A 14,629-nucleotide genomic window follows, 5' to 3' on the forward strand; every position below is an offset into this window, starting at 1 on the left:
AGAAAACTAGACTAGAGGCAAAGGAGAACAAGACTGAATAAAGCCCACCTGGATGTGGCTGGAGAGAGCAGGATAAGTGAAAATATAAAAAGCTTCGCCAGTCAGGGTCTCAGCAGAAAATAGGTGCACATTCAAATGAAGATACCTGAGCAGGGTTTACTCACAAAAGGACTTATGATTCTCAAACTTCAGGGAACATCAGAATCTCATCAGTAAGGCTTGTTAAAATAGAGATTGCCAGGTTTCACTGCAGAGTTTCAGACCTGGTAGGTCTAGAGTAGGACTTGAAAATTTGCATTTCTAACAAGTTTGAAAGTGATACTGATTCTGCAGGTCTATGGAATATACTTTGAGAACCACCGGTGAATGGAAATTTTAAGGGATGGTGCAGGAACCCGAGGCTATTAGCAGCTAAGTGGTAACCACCCCTAAGATCAGAATTAAACAAAGCCATGTAGGGTATAAACTGGAACTGAGAGAAGGAGAGACATTTGTGTAGAGCAGGCACCATTATGAGAAACTGTGATATTCAGTGTGGGGGCACAAGCCAGCTCAAGACGACATCTCAGGGAATGAGGAGGAAAATAAATATTCTAACCTTACTCTCCTCTCTCCCTTGGACCACTGACTGGGAAGCTCTGTTGCTTTACTCTATGTAGGAGAACCTCCCAACACAGAAAGCAGGGTGGAGAAGGTCTGAGAGTCTATTTGAAGGGTCAGAAAGATTTCCATAGGAGAGAAACAATAACCAAATGTAGAAGGGCTTGTAAATATATTATACAGTTGGTCCTACATCCTTAGGACAATGAAAACTACTGAAAGATTTTATGCAAAAGAGGGTCATGATCAGATTTCTCTTCCTGAAACAAGACTTTAGTTGAATGATATAGTTAGATAACAGATTAAAAGGGGATGATTCTCATATTGGGAACCTAATCCATGTGACCGTGGAGATGGAGAGAAGTGGGAAGCTTTCAGAATTATTTAAGAAGATCACATCTTGGGTCAAAAGTCAAGCCTCAGTAAATTTAAGAAAACTGAAATCATATCAAGCATCTTTTCTGACAACAACGCTATGAGATTAGAAATGAATTACAGGGGAAAAAACATAAAAAACACAAACACATGGAGGCTAAACGCTACATTACTAAATAACCAAGAGATCACTGAAGAAATCAAAGAGAAATCAAAAAATACCTAGAGACAAATGACAATGAAAACACCACGATCCAAAACCTATGGGATACAGCAAAAGCAGTTCTAAGAGGGAAGTTTATAGCTATGCAAGCCTACCTCAAGAAACAAGAAAAATCTCAAACAATCTAACCTTACAGCTAAAGGAACTAGAGAAAGAAGAACAAACAAAACCCAAAGTTAGCAGAAAGAAAGAAATCATAAAGATCAGAGCAGAAATAAATGAAATAGAAACAAAGAAAACAATAGCAAAGATCAATAAAACTAAAAGCTGGTTCTTTGAGGAGATAAACAAAATTGATAAACCATTAGTCAGATTCATCAAGAAAAAGAGGGAGAGGACTCAAATCAATAAAATTAGAAATGAAAAAGGAGAAGTTATAACAGACACCACAGAAATACAAAGCATCCTAAGAGACTACTACAAGCAACTCTATGCCAATAAAATGGACAACCTGGAAGAAATGGACAAATTCTTAGAAAGGTATAACCTTCCAAGACTGAACCAGGAAGAAACAGAAAATATGAACAGACCAATCACAAGTAATGACATTGAAACTGTGATTAAAAATCTTCCAACAAACAAAAGTCCAGGACCAGATGGCTTCACAGGTGAATTCTATCAAACATTTAGAGAAGAGCTAACACCCATCCTTCTCAAACTCTTCCAAAAAATTGCAGAGGAAGGAACACTCCCAAACTCATTCTATGATGCCACCATCACCCTGATACCAAAACCAGACAAAAATACTACAAAAAAAGAAAATTACAGACCAATATCACTGATGAATATAGATGCAAAAATCCTCAACAAAATACTAGCAAACAGAATCCAACAATACATTAAAAGGATCATACACCATGATCAAGTGGGATTTACCCCAGGGATGCAAGGATTCTTCAATATACGCAAATCAATCAACGTGAGACACCATATTAACAAATTGAAGAATAAAAACCATATGATCATCTCAATAGATGCAGAAAAATCTTTTGACAAAATTCAACACCATTTATGATAAAAACTCTCCAGAAAGTGGGCATAGAGGGAACCTACCTCAACATAATAAAGGCCATATATGACAAACCCACAGCAAACATCATTCTCAATGGTGAAAAACTGAAAGCATTTCCTCTAAGATCAGGAACAAGACAAGGATGTCCACTCTCACCGCTATTATTCAACATAGTTTTGGAAGTCCTAGCCTTGGCAATCAGAGAAGAAAAAGAAATAAAAGGAATACAAATTGGAAAAGAAGAAGTAAAAGTCACTGCTTGCATATGACATGATACTATACATAGAGAATCCTAAAGACGCTACCAGAAAACTAATAGAGCTAATCAATGAATTTGGTAAAGTAGCAGAATACAAAATAAATGCACAGAAATCTCTTGCATTCCTATACACTAATGATGAAAAATATGAAAGAGAAATTAAGGGAACACTCCCATTTACCATTGCAACAAAAAGAATAAAATACCTAGGAATAAACCTACCTAAGGAGACAAAAGACCTGTATGCAGAAAATTATAAGACACTGATGAAAGAAATTAAAGATGATACCAACAGATGGAGAGATATACCATGTTCTTGGATTGGGAGAATCAACATTGTGAAAAATGACTATACTACCCAAAGCAATCTACAGACTCAATGCACTCCCTATGAAACTACCAATGGCATTTTTCACAGAACTAGAACAAAAAATTTCACAATTTGTATAAAAACACAAAGGACCCCAAGTAGCCAAAGCAATCTTGAGAAAGAAAAACAGAGCTGGAGGAATCAGGCTCCGTGACTTCAGACTATACTACAAAGCTACAGTAATGAAGACAGTATGCTTACGGCACAAAAACAGAAATATAGATCAATGGAACAGTATAGAAAACCCAGAGATAAACACACGCACATATGGTCACCTTATCTTTGATAAAGAGGCAGGAATATACAATGGAGAAAAGACCTCTTCAAAAAGTGGTGCTGGGAAAACTAGACAGCTGCATGTAAAAGAATGAAATTAGAACACTGCCTAACACCATACACAAAAATAAACTCAAAATGGATTAGAGACCTAAATGTAAGGCCAGACACTATAAAACTCTTAGACGAAAACATAGGCAGAACACTCTGTGACATAAATCACAGCAAGATCCTTTTTGACCCATCTCCTAGACAAATGGAAATAAAAACAAAAATAAACAAATGGGACCTAATGAAACTTAAAAGCTTTTGCACAGCAAAGGAAACCATAAACAAGATGAAAAGACAACCTCAGAATGGGAGAAAATATTTGCAAATGAAGCAACTGACAAAGGATTAATCTCCAAAATATATAAGCAGCTCATGCAGCTCAATATCAAAAAAACAAACAACCCAATCCAAAAATGGGCAGAAGACCTTAACAGACATTTTTCCAAAGAAGATATACAGATTGCCAACACACACATGAAAGGATGCTCAACAACACTAATCATTAGAGAAATACAAATCAATACTACAATGAGATATCACCTCACACCAGTCAGAATGGCCATCATCAAAAAATCTACAAACAATAAATGCTGGAGAGGGTGTGGAGAAAAGGAACCCTCTTGCACCGTTGTGGGGGAATGTAAACTGATACAGCCACTATGGAGAACAGTATGGAGGTTCCTTAAAAAACTAAAAATAGAACTACCATACTACCCAGCAATCCCACTACTGGGCATATACCCTGAGAAAACCATAATTCAAAAAGAGTCATGTACCACAATATTCATTGCAGCACTATTTACAATAGCCAGGACGTGGAAGCCACCTAAGTGTCCATCGACAGATGAATGGATAAAGAAAATGTGGCACATATATACAATGGAATATTACTCAGCCATAAAAAGAAACGAAATTGAGTTATTTGTAGTAGGTGGATGGACCTAGAATCTGTCATACAGAGTGAAGTAAGTCAGAAAGAGAAAAACAAATACCGTATGCTAACACATATCTATGGAATCTAAAAAAAAAAAAAAAAAAATGGTTCTGACAAACCCAGGGGCAGGACAGGAATAAAGACGCTGACGTAGAGAATGGACTTGAGGACACGGGGAGGGGGAAGGGTAAGCTGGGAGGAAGTGAGAGAGTAGCACTGACATATATACACTGCCAAATGTAAAATAGATAGCTAGTGGGAAGCAGCCGCATAGCACAGAGAGATCAGCTTGGTGCTTTGTGACCACTTAGAGGGGTGGGATAGGGAGGATGGGAGGGAGATGCAAGAGGGATGGGATATGGGGATATATGTATACGTATAGATGATTCATTTTGTTGGACGGCAGAAACTAACACAACATTGTAAGCCAATTAAATTATACTCCAATAAAGATGTTAAATAAAAAAAAAAAGAAACCACATTCCATTTTACAAATTAGGACCAAATACTTCAAGATATTAAATCACTAACTACTAGTTAATTTAAGACAGACATCTGTCTCTAATAGAACTATATACATCCCTTACATCCTTTATGTTTGACAAAAATAATATATACTTTTAATAACATTATTGAAAAAAATAAGTACTTAAAATACATTACTGTTCTTTGACATTATTAACCCCTGACCATCAAAAAAAAAAAGTAAATCTATTAGAAATCTTCCAAAGTTAATAAATAATGAGAAAATGGACTTACATGATCAATTAGTTCACGGACCATTCCATTCCATTGTCCATTGGCATCATCCTGGGCTCCATATTTCCCATCCTCCACAAGTCTAATTTCATATGTAAAGCCAAGGATTGTAGATAACTCTCTGAGGAGGTCAATGCAATAGCCCTCAAATCGATCATTTCCATAAAGAGGTTTGTCAGACTTCTTAAACAGGACATAGGGTTCTTCCTGGAAACAGCAAACATGAAGGTAGGAAGTGTCAGTTAATCATGAAACTTACTCTCACAATTATAAGTTTCTTACAAGATAGAAAATTTCACAGTAATTTAGAACAGTCAATTTTATTTTCTTCTAACTGTAATTAATATAGTTTGAAACACTATGAAGGCAGATTACTTTGAGAATACTTGTGTCTCACAAGAGAATATTTAAATATAACTTTGCCACAACTATATAATAAAAATGATATATATCTTATACCACATCTTATATCACATATAATAAATAATACATAATGAGATATATACTATACAATGTATAATACTAAGACATAATTTCACTATGATTACAATACCCCAATTTGAATTATAACATATAATTAATTTCTGGTGTGCTGTTTCACTGAGATTTATTGATAAAAGAATGAAAAAAAGTCATTACCTAATTACCTATCATGTGCTAAGAACTGAATTAGGGACTTTTATATACATTATCACTTTTTGTTCTAAGAACCATGAAAATTACTACTACTATAATTATAAGAGAAAAAGTAGTAGCTTACTTTAGAATATAGAAGAAACTAACGTTTATCAAGTGTTTATGCATTCATCCAACAGATTTTTTGGAGCCTACTATGAGCCAGCCCTCCTCTATATAAATGAGAAATCCCTGAGAAATGAAGTTTATGATATAGGGGACGAAAACAATAATAAATGCCTAAACGACCAGAACACATTACTTCTGATGCTGATAAATCGTATAAAAACATAAACTAGGGCAATAAGATATTGAATGACATCAAGGTACTTGGCAAGATAAGAGAAGATAAGACAGAATTGAGTAATATGTCTGGAAACCTTTTCTGAGGAGATGAAACATGCACTAGAACCTAAAAGATGAGAAGGAGTCTAGCCATTTGAAAATCTGAAAGAAGAGCATCTCAGGACAAGGACACAGCAGTAAAAAGCCTGAGATCAATATGATACTAGAGTGTTTAGGGACGAGGACAACAGCCATCAATGTGATTGAAGTCACATCCAGTATGTGAGGGAATTAGTTGAACAAGGTAAGAATGAAGAGCAAGTGGGGAGCCAAATCTTGTAAGGCTCTGCAAAGCAGGTCCTATTAAAGATTATATGTTTAAAGGGGCTTCCCTGGTGGCGCAGTGGTTGAGAATCTGCCTGCCAATGCAGGGGACACGGGTTCGAGCCCTGGTCCGGGAAGATCCCACATGCCGCGAAGCAACTGGGCCCGTGAGCCACAACTACCGAGCCTGCGCGTCTGGAGCCTGTGCTCCGCAACAAGCGAGGCCGCGACAGTGAGAGGCCCGCGCACTGCGATGAAGAGTGGCCCCCACTTGCCGCAACTAGAGAAAGCCCTCGCACAGAAACGAAGACCCAACACAGCCAAAAATAAAAATTAATTAATTAAAAAAAAAAAAAAAAAGAGACAGCAGAGAACTTGTTCGTTCTCTTTAAAAAAAAAAAAAGATTATATGTTTTACTAAGGGCTAAGAGAATCCATGTATTAGCATATTATATTGGGAGTGGGTGGAGCATTGTGTGACAGATTGTCCTGTAACGAAACCAGGGTGCAATTGACTCTACTACTTACTATTTGACAATGGGCAAAGCCTCTGGAAGCTTCTCTCTTAGAGAAAGACACTGCAAAGTGAAAAAGCTTAGGAGGCTGCCGTGCCAGTCCATCTAGCAATGCAATCACCCTCTTCCCAACCCCGGGAGAACAACAGTCATCTCATGAGGGCCATAATACCTAAAGAAGTTTTGGACAAACAGCAATGTGTCAGCTCGCCCATACTCATCTCAGAAACAAGGCTAATTCCATCTTTCTTCCCATAACCTTTGACCTGGCCTGACCCTACTGTTTCATGCACACTCTAGCTTGATCAGTTTCCTGCTCTCCTGATGTTCCACTGTGGGAAAGAAGTCCTGCTCAAAGATCAGCACCTTGTTCCACATCTTCACGCAATTTTTGCAATGTCCCTTTCATTCCTGCCTTACCGAACTATATCCTCTGTCCCAGAGACTCTCTTCAGTGTCACCCCCACACCCCTCAGGGACAGAAGCACATTTGGTGCCTTCCCTTGCCCCTCATTGTGGCCCCAGACCATTTCTTCCCCTGCCTCCTGAGATAATCTTTGCTTCTCTGAGGTTCATGCCACCCTCCTACACCAGGCTCTCTCTTTACAATTGCTGTTATCCAGTGAAATTTGAATCAGAAGATTTACTAAGATCTGTGCGATAAGTGGGAAGAGAAGCCTTTACTTTTCAAATTTTTAGCAACTGGATGACAATTTTTCTCTCTTCCAAATCTTATCAACCTTCTCTATTGTATTCAAAATCCATTTGGATCAACATGGTCACACTCAATCCTTTTACCTCCTCATTGCCAAATCCTTCTCTCATTTAGCCTCCCTCTCCCATGATCAAAACTGCACTCTGCATTTCTCAGGAAATGATATACCTCTGAATTAGGATTTCTAACAGCCCATTAATCCAACTCATAGTTCAATCACACCCATGCCTACAATTCTTCAGTTCCATAAAGGCCTCTAACACAGTGACCTCCGCATTTTCCCACTATCTATCAACCCCTTCCTCACTTCATTGTCAGCCCTACATCCCTTGGTCCACTAGTATAATTTCTATACTACATGCATTCTCATGCCCTTTGCCCGTCTTGTGCTTGGGTATTCGGCTTTACAAAAACCATGCCTTACGTAAAACAACTTTTTGTCTTTCCCATGCCTCCTCCTGAAGAGTAGAACATTGTTCATTGTTTACACCTAAAATTAATATCCTTAAACATTTTGTGGTAGTATCCATTTCCAACTCTATGAGATGAACATTTTTCTTTATACTTACAGCTTCCCACTCTAATACTCAGTTAATTACCTCAGCAAGAAATTAAAAGCAATCACATGTGATACCTTTACCTTCAGACCACAAAACCCACCAGAGCCATTTATCTGTGCTCATTTTCTCTTTCCTTTGTCTACTGCTATGGAGGAATTGGCCCCCTGCTTATTGGACCAATCTCTATACTTACGTCCTGATTCTTTTATCAGTCAGGGTCCCAACACAGGATGCCTCTACATTTAGACTAAGGTAGAAAAGAAACAACAACAAAGGGTCCTGAGAAGCAGGTTATTGGAACAAGTACATACACTTTGAAATTAATTCTATATAAGGAGACAGATTGATTATTAAGGGGAGAGAAGATGACTCAGTTAATTAGGTCTTGGAGCAAGTGAAAGGTGATGGGGATGTGCTATGTATCTTTCTTTTTGTCCCAGATTCATTCTTCAATCTTCTTCACTCTCCTTCACTCTCCCAGGAGGGTGACCTGTGCGAATCACATTAACAGACTGCTGTACCCTCTGACTTTTGATTGGTTTTGACTAATGGAAAGCCCCAGAAGGAGATCAAAGGGAGGGAAGACAGCGAGGTCATGGTTTCTATCCTCATGGATCCCTCCTGTACCCCTCTCCCCTTCTTTTCTTAAAGTGCATCCCTAAATGATCTTACCCATACACATCAAATTCAATAACATCTTAATGCTGATGACTCCAAAATTTATATATCTGACCCAGACCTCTCCAAGTAAGTCTTGGGCACACATCTCCAGCAGCACTTGTCAGTACCACTTAGTCATTCATAGACATCTCACATCCCTTAATTCCCAAATTGAATTCTTCTTTTCCCCAAAACTTGTATACCTTTTCAGTTCTCTCTGCTTTCGGAAAATGGAAAGTTTCCAGTTACTCAAGCCAGTCACAGAGGCATCATCCTTGCTCCCCTTTCTTTTTGCTCATTCACTACAGAGCAATAAAAATGATCTTCTTAAAGTATACATGGAATTATATCACCGCCACCACTTCAAACCACCCCTAGACTGCCAATGCATTTAGAATAACATTCAAATTCCTTCTCGTGACCCCTGAAACCTGTTGTTCCACCACGTGTTTTCATCTTGATAAATGGTTCCAGCACTCACAAAAGTGATCAACTCAAAAGCTAGGGAATCACTCTCACTCTCTAACCTTTGGAAATCGTACAAGTTCTTCTGTCAAAATGTATTTTGAACTCATCAATTTCTTCCCACCATCCCTGCTACCACTGTGGTTCACGCAATCTTTATTTTTCAGCTGGATTCCTATAGTAGCCTCCTACCTCTCTTTTCCATTTATATGTCCCCACAGTCCACTCTCCATAGAAAGTCACAGAGATCTTCTGAAAGTAAATGTGACTTTATCATGTACCTGCTTAAAGCCTATCAGTGCCTTTTCATTGACACTAGAATAAAAGCAAAACTGCTTACGCTGGCCTTCAAGGCCCTGCCCACTTTCCTCTCTAACCTTAGCTCCTCATTCCCCTCTCTCATCATGTCCAGGAACACTGGTATTGTCCTCAAACTTGCCAAGCTCATTCCTGACCCGAGGTCTTTGCATCGCCTTCTTTTCTCTCCTTTTCTGACTGGGAGGATCTTTCCTAAGATCTTCACATGGCTGTTTCATTCTCATCATTCAGGTCTCTGCTCAAATATCACCTCTTCAGAAAAAACACGCTATATATAAACTACCTCTCCCTTCTAAGTTACTCTCTATTGTTTTACCTTGCTTTATTTTCCTCACAGCCCAATCTGAAGTATGTATGCATGCATGTATGCACGTGTGTATGCACGTATGTATATGTGCATTTATCTATTGGGGGGTGTGTGTTTCTTTCTTCCCCTACTGGAATATAAACTCTTGAGTGTGGAGACATTAGAGATTATGTTCATTAATATATTTCAGTGCCTAACTAAATGACTGGCAACTAGTTGATGTTCAAGAAACGTGTGGTAAATAAATAAAATATTCATCATAAAGGTTTATACTCTACCTTTCCCTCCCCGACCTCATCTTCTCTTTAAATTCTAAATATCCTGCTTTCTTGCAGTTCTTCAAATATCTTGCTATTTTCTGCCTCAGAGCCTTTTAACATATTGTTCTATCTGTCTAAAACGCCCTTAAACATTGGTGAGCTTCCTTGCTTCCTTTAAGGCTCAAATGAAATGTGAAAACTTTCCTGGGTTCCTTATATAAAGAGAATCCTGTTATTCTCTACCTCAACACTTTATTTTCTCATAATAATTAATTTATCTTCAATTTTTTATTTGTTGGCTTACATCCTTTTTGATTGCCCTGCTTCCCTGGAATATAACAGCCACATTGATTCATTATAGTATCTCCAATGCCTAACACAATGCTTGGCACATAGTAGGGACAAAGAAAATATTAATTAAATAAATGATAAATTGGTTAATTTTCTGACTCAATTATCTCATCTCTAAGTTGATTTAACAATGCTTTTAAAGTTGTTTGGAGAATTAAACAAAAGGTACCTGGCAGATAACTTTTTAATTATCATTTCATTATTTTAGATACAATGATTTTCAATGGATTTTTAATAGACTTTATTTCTATAGCAGTTTTAGGTTTACAGCAAAATTGAGCGCAAAGTTCAGAGTGCTCCCATATACCGCCTGCCGCCACACATGCCTAGCCTCCCCCGTTTTCAACTTCCCCCACCAGAGTGATACATTTGTTATTTTTGATGAATCTACAATGACACATCACTATCATTCAAAGTCCATAGTTTACCTTAGGGTGGTACTTTCTATGGGATTTGTCAAATATATAATGACATGTAGCTCACCACTGTTAAGTATCATACAGAATAGTTTCACTGCCCTAAACATCCTCTGTGCTTTACTTATTCATCCCTCCCTCCCCTCTAATCCTTGGCAACCACTAAACTTTTTTATTGTGTCCAGAGTTTTCTCTTTTCCAGAATGTCACATAGTTGGATTCATATAGCACGTAGCCTTTTCAGATGGGCTTCTTTCACCTAGTAATATATATTTATGTTTCCTCCATGCCTTTTTATGGCTTGATAGCTCATTTCTTTTCAGTGCTGAATAATATCCCATTGTCTGAATATAGCAGAGTTTACTTATCCATTCACCTACTGAAAGACAACTTGGTTGTTCCCAAGTTTTGTCAATTATGAATAAAGCTGCTATAAACATCCAGGTGCAGGTTTTTGTATGGATATGTTTCAACTCATTTGGATAAATACCAATGCATTCAATTGTTGGATCATATAAGAGTCCATTTAGTTTTGTAAGAAACTGCCGAAGTGGCTGTACCACTTGGCATTCCCACCAGCAATGAATGAGAGTTCCTGTTGTTCCATATCCTAATCAGCATTTGGTGTTGTCAGTTTTCTGGATTTTGTTCATTCTAATAGGTATGTAGTGATTTTTCATAGTTTCCTTAATTCACAATTCTCTAAGGAAAGATGATGTTGAGCCTCTTTTCATATGATTCAATTGAGTTTTATTAGGAATATTTTACAGTTGTCATTTTTCAAAGAGGTTAAATAATTCTCGCAGGTCACACAGCTAAGAGGAGATAAAGAACCCCTAAGAAGAGGCCAAGAAGAGATTTGAACTCAGGTTTTCTGAATTCCAAGATACATACTTTTCCCACAGTCTTGTATCACTTTCTATACCATAAGATAATTTGTGGAAAATCCATATATGCTGCATTTTAAACTGAAATTAGGTAAAGCACATAGGAATCAGAAATTAATCTGTAACTAAATTCAAAATTAGATATTTGGGCTTACCATAAGGTAAAAAGGACAGTAAAAATCCTGTCTAATTTTTATGTAATATATGATCACATATAAAATATATTCCCCAGGGATACACAGAGTACTACAAATGTGACAGATGTAGTCCTCTTCCACCCTTGGGGATATTATACTCATTTTCCTCTCCACTCTTCCTGGACTTCTAATCTTTTAAGTTAGATAATACATTTCCATGGATCACAATTTAAATGACCTTGTTACCTTGGAAGAGGAGGAAACCTGCAGCTAAACAGCTTTCTTGTGCTGGGTATTCACAATTCAGGCATATTCAGGTGTCTCTTTTCCTGACTGTCCCACAAAAACTTTTTTTTTTTTAAAGAATTTCACTTTTAAAAAATTTATTTATTTATTTATTTATTTATTTTTGGCTGTGTTGGGTCTTCATTTCTGTGCGAGGGCTTTCTCTAGTTGCGGCAAGCGGGGGCCACTCTTCATCGAGGTGCGCGGGCCTCTCACTATCGCGGCCTCTCTTGTCGCGGAGCACAGGCTCCAGACGCGCAAGCTCAGTAGTTGTGGCGCACGGGCTTAGTTGCTCCGCGGCATGTGGGATCTTCCCAGACCAGGGCTCGAACCCGTGTCCCCTGCATTGGCAGGCAGATTCTCAACCACTGTGCCACCAGGGGAGCCCCAGGGGAGCCCCCACAAAAACTTTTGAATACTTTTACCATAATATTTATCATATTGAGTAGAGAGTGCTGGTTTACGTGCATATCTTCTGAACTGGACCCGAGCCATTTATATGGCAAGATAGGTCCTTAAATTTGCATCAAAAGCACCAAACATCACCAGGTACATAGCAGGCTTGCAAATAAAATGACTGGTGTAATGAACTGAATGGAAATGGACTGCTATGGTCAACTGGGGAAGCCAAGGGAACTTGAAGGAAAAATTTATAAGACAGCTAGGTTCCCCTATGGGGTTTCGGGATGGTGGTAACAAATCCTCGGGTTCCTCACCCACAGGCAGGGGGTTAGGGACTTGAAAAGAACATATTGTGCTCCTCTCAAGAGGAGGGTACAGCTAGAGAATTTCTGGCTGGTGGAATGGGGATCAAAAGAAGCATTTTGTTACAATAATTAATTCTATCAACTTCATACTTTGGTTTCAGCCAGTTTGATTTATAAGTAAATGGATGTGTATTTTATTTTTACTTAGAAGTCACAAAGGTTGACCATTTTTCAAGTTCCATACACTAAGTAATAGCACTATCTAACATTTTCCAAGCATCTACTTACTGCCCAGCCCTGTTCTGAGTGCTTTCCTTGGATTAACTTATTTATTCCTCATTACAAGCATGTGAGTTCAGTGATATTATTATTTCTATTTTACAGATGAAGAAACTGAGGGCAGGGGTGCTAAGTATTTTGCTTAAGGTCAACAGCCAGCATACAACCTAGGTGGTTAGACTACTGGATCACTTACTTTTATACTATACTTCCCACATTAAATGGTTGCTAGTAATAGTTTCCAAACTCCATACAAATACACAGAGCTCATTAGATAACTTAACATGCATTGTAAGGCTTTATTATTTTTTCAATCAACTGGGATTAGCCAGTAATACACTGCATGCAAAATGGTAATACATTTACTAATTGAACAATGCAATCAAAACAACACTGTAGAATAGAAGTAAATACATAATCCAAAATATTCATTTTCTATGTGATAAATTATCTATTTCCAAGTAAGAGCAAAAGTTTTTAACATAAAAGTACTTCAAGAATTGGTAAAAAAAAAAGGGAATTCCCTGGTGGTCCAGTGGTTAGGACTGTGCTTCCACTGCAGGGGGCACAGTTTTGATACCTGGTCGGGGAACTAAGATCTCGCATGCCCCACAGTGTGACCAAATAAATAAATAAATAGGAAAAAAAAAAGAATTTGTAAAAATAGCATATTTTAAGCTCAACAGATTTAGGTAACAACATATGAGTGTCTAAAAAATGTTTCTCCCCCATTTGCACTGTTAAGTCATCATTGTCTCTCTCTACTTAAAATTTTTGTTCCAAAATATTTATGATACACTTTTCATACAAACTCACTGGAACACTGGAGAAAAATATGATGAACGTCAGTGATTACCTAAAAGTGTATAAGGAATGTGAAGGATATATGTGCACAAGATACAAAAGCAAAAATTCCAAAAATTATTACACTATTTAAATCTCACTAATCCAGCTTTTTGTAGTAACCATCATACCTATTACTTTGATTTCCTTCACCTATCGGCTAATAAGGAAACTTCTGTCATAGGCAAATAAATGTGTTGGTCCTTGTGAGATTAAAAAGCCTATTTAGATGTATATTTTAAACAAGGTTTCATATCACTAGGAAAAAAATATGTTATCTGAGTGCACCTTTTTAGTATTTACGGATCTCTACAATGTTTAATATCATTCTTCCTATATTTAATTCTGAGAAGTAAGACACACTTCTCCAGCTGTGATCCCTATCTCCAGCTACACTGTGTCACAAGATAGTTTACATCGAGTTATGACTCTCCTTTAGACCCTCTTTCTCTGTTTTACACAGCACAAGGATAAATAATAACCTCGTGTAAGAAAAGAAAAATGGTACCAGAAGCAATTACTGTGCCACATACTGAGTTCAATGAATAATGTGATAAAACTCTCCTGGGCAACTTTACTGATTTCTCACATAGTCTTAAATCTCCACATCAGCATTTGCTAGAGGTAAAGGCACTTCATTCCACTGGCATCTGTAATAAGGATTTGTCAGCATTTCTACTGTCAACCCCAGTTTTAAGGAATGCAATAACTCATATATTTTTATCTGCATTAGACTGGGATTAGGCACAGAATAAACCCAAAATGAAGCTCTGAAAAAGTA

At 37.6% G+C, this 14,629-nt stretch overlaps 1 protein-coding gene across 5 annotated transcripts in view; it reads right to left on the bottom strand.

The window, feature by feature from the left end:
• GRIK2 (glutamate ionotropic receptor kainate type subunit 2) overlaps nucleotides 1-14,629 on the bottom strand; it is a 645,523-nt gene that overhangs the window by 172,314 nt on the left and 458,580 nt on the right. For all 5 annotated transcript variants that reach the window (XM_061207627.1, XM_061207628.1, XM_061207630.1 and 2 more), the window contains exon 10: nucleotides 4,860-5,066. In XM_061207627.1, coding sequence (XP_061063610.1) covers nucleotides 4,860-5,066 — 207 coding nt within the window. The remainder of the gene's footprint in view (nucleotides 1-4,859; nucleotides 5,067-14,629) is intronic.

Source organism: Eubalaena glacialis, chromosome 12 (assembly GCF_028564815.1).
Source record: "Eubalaena glacialis isolate mEubGla1 chromosome 12, mEubGla1.1.hap2.+ XY, whole genome shotgun sequence".
Classification (NCBI taxonomy): domain Eukaryota; kingdom Metazoa; phylum Chordata; class Mammalia; order Artiodactyla; family Balaenidae; genus Eubalaena; species Eubalaena glacialis.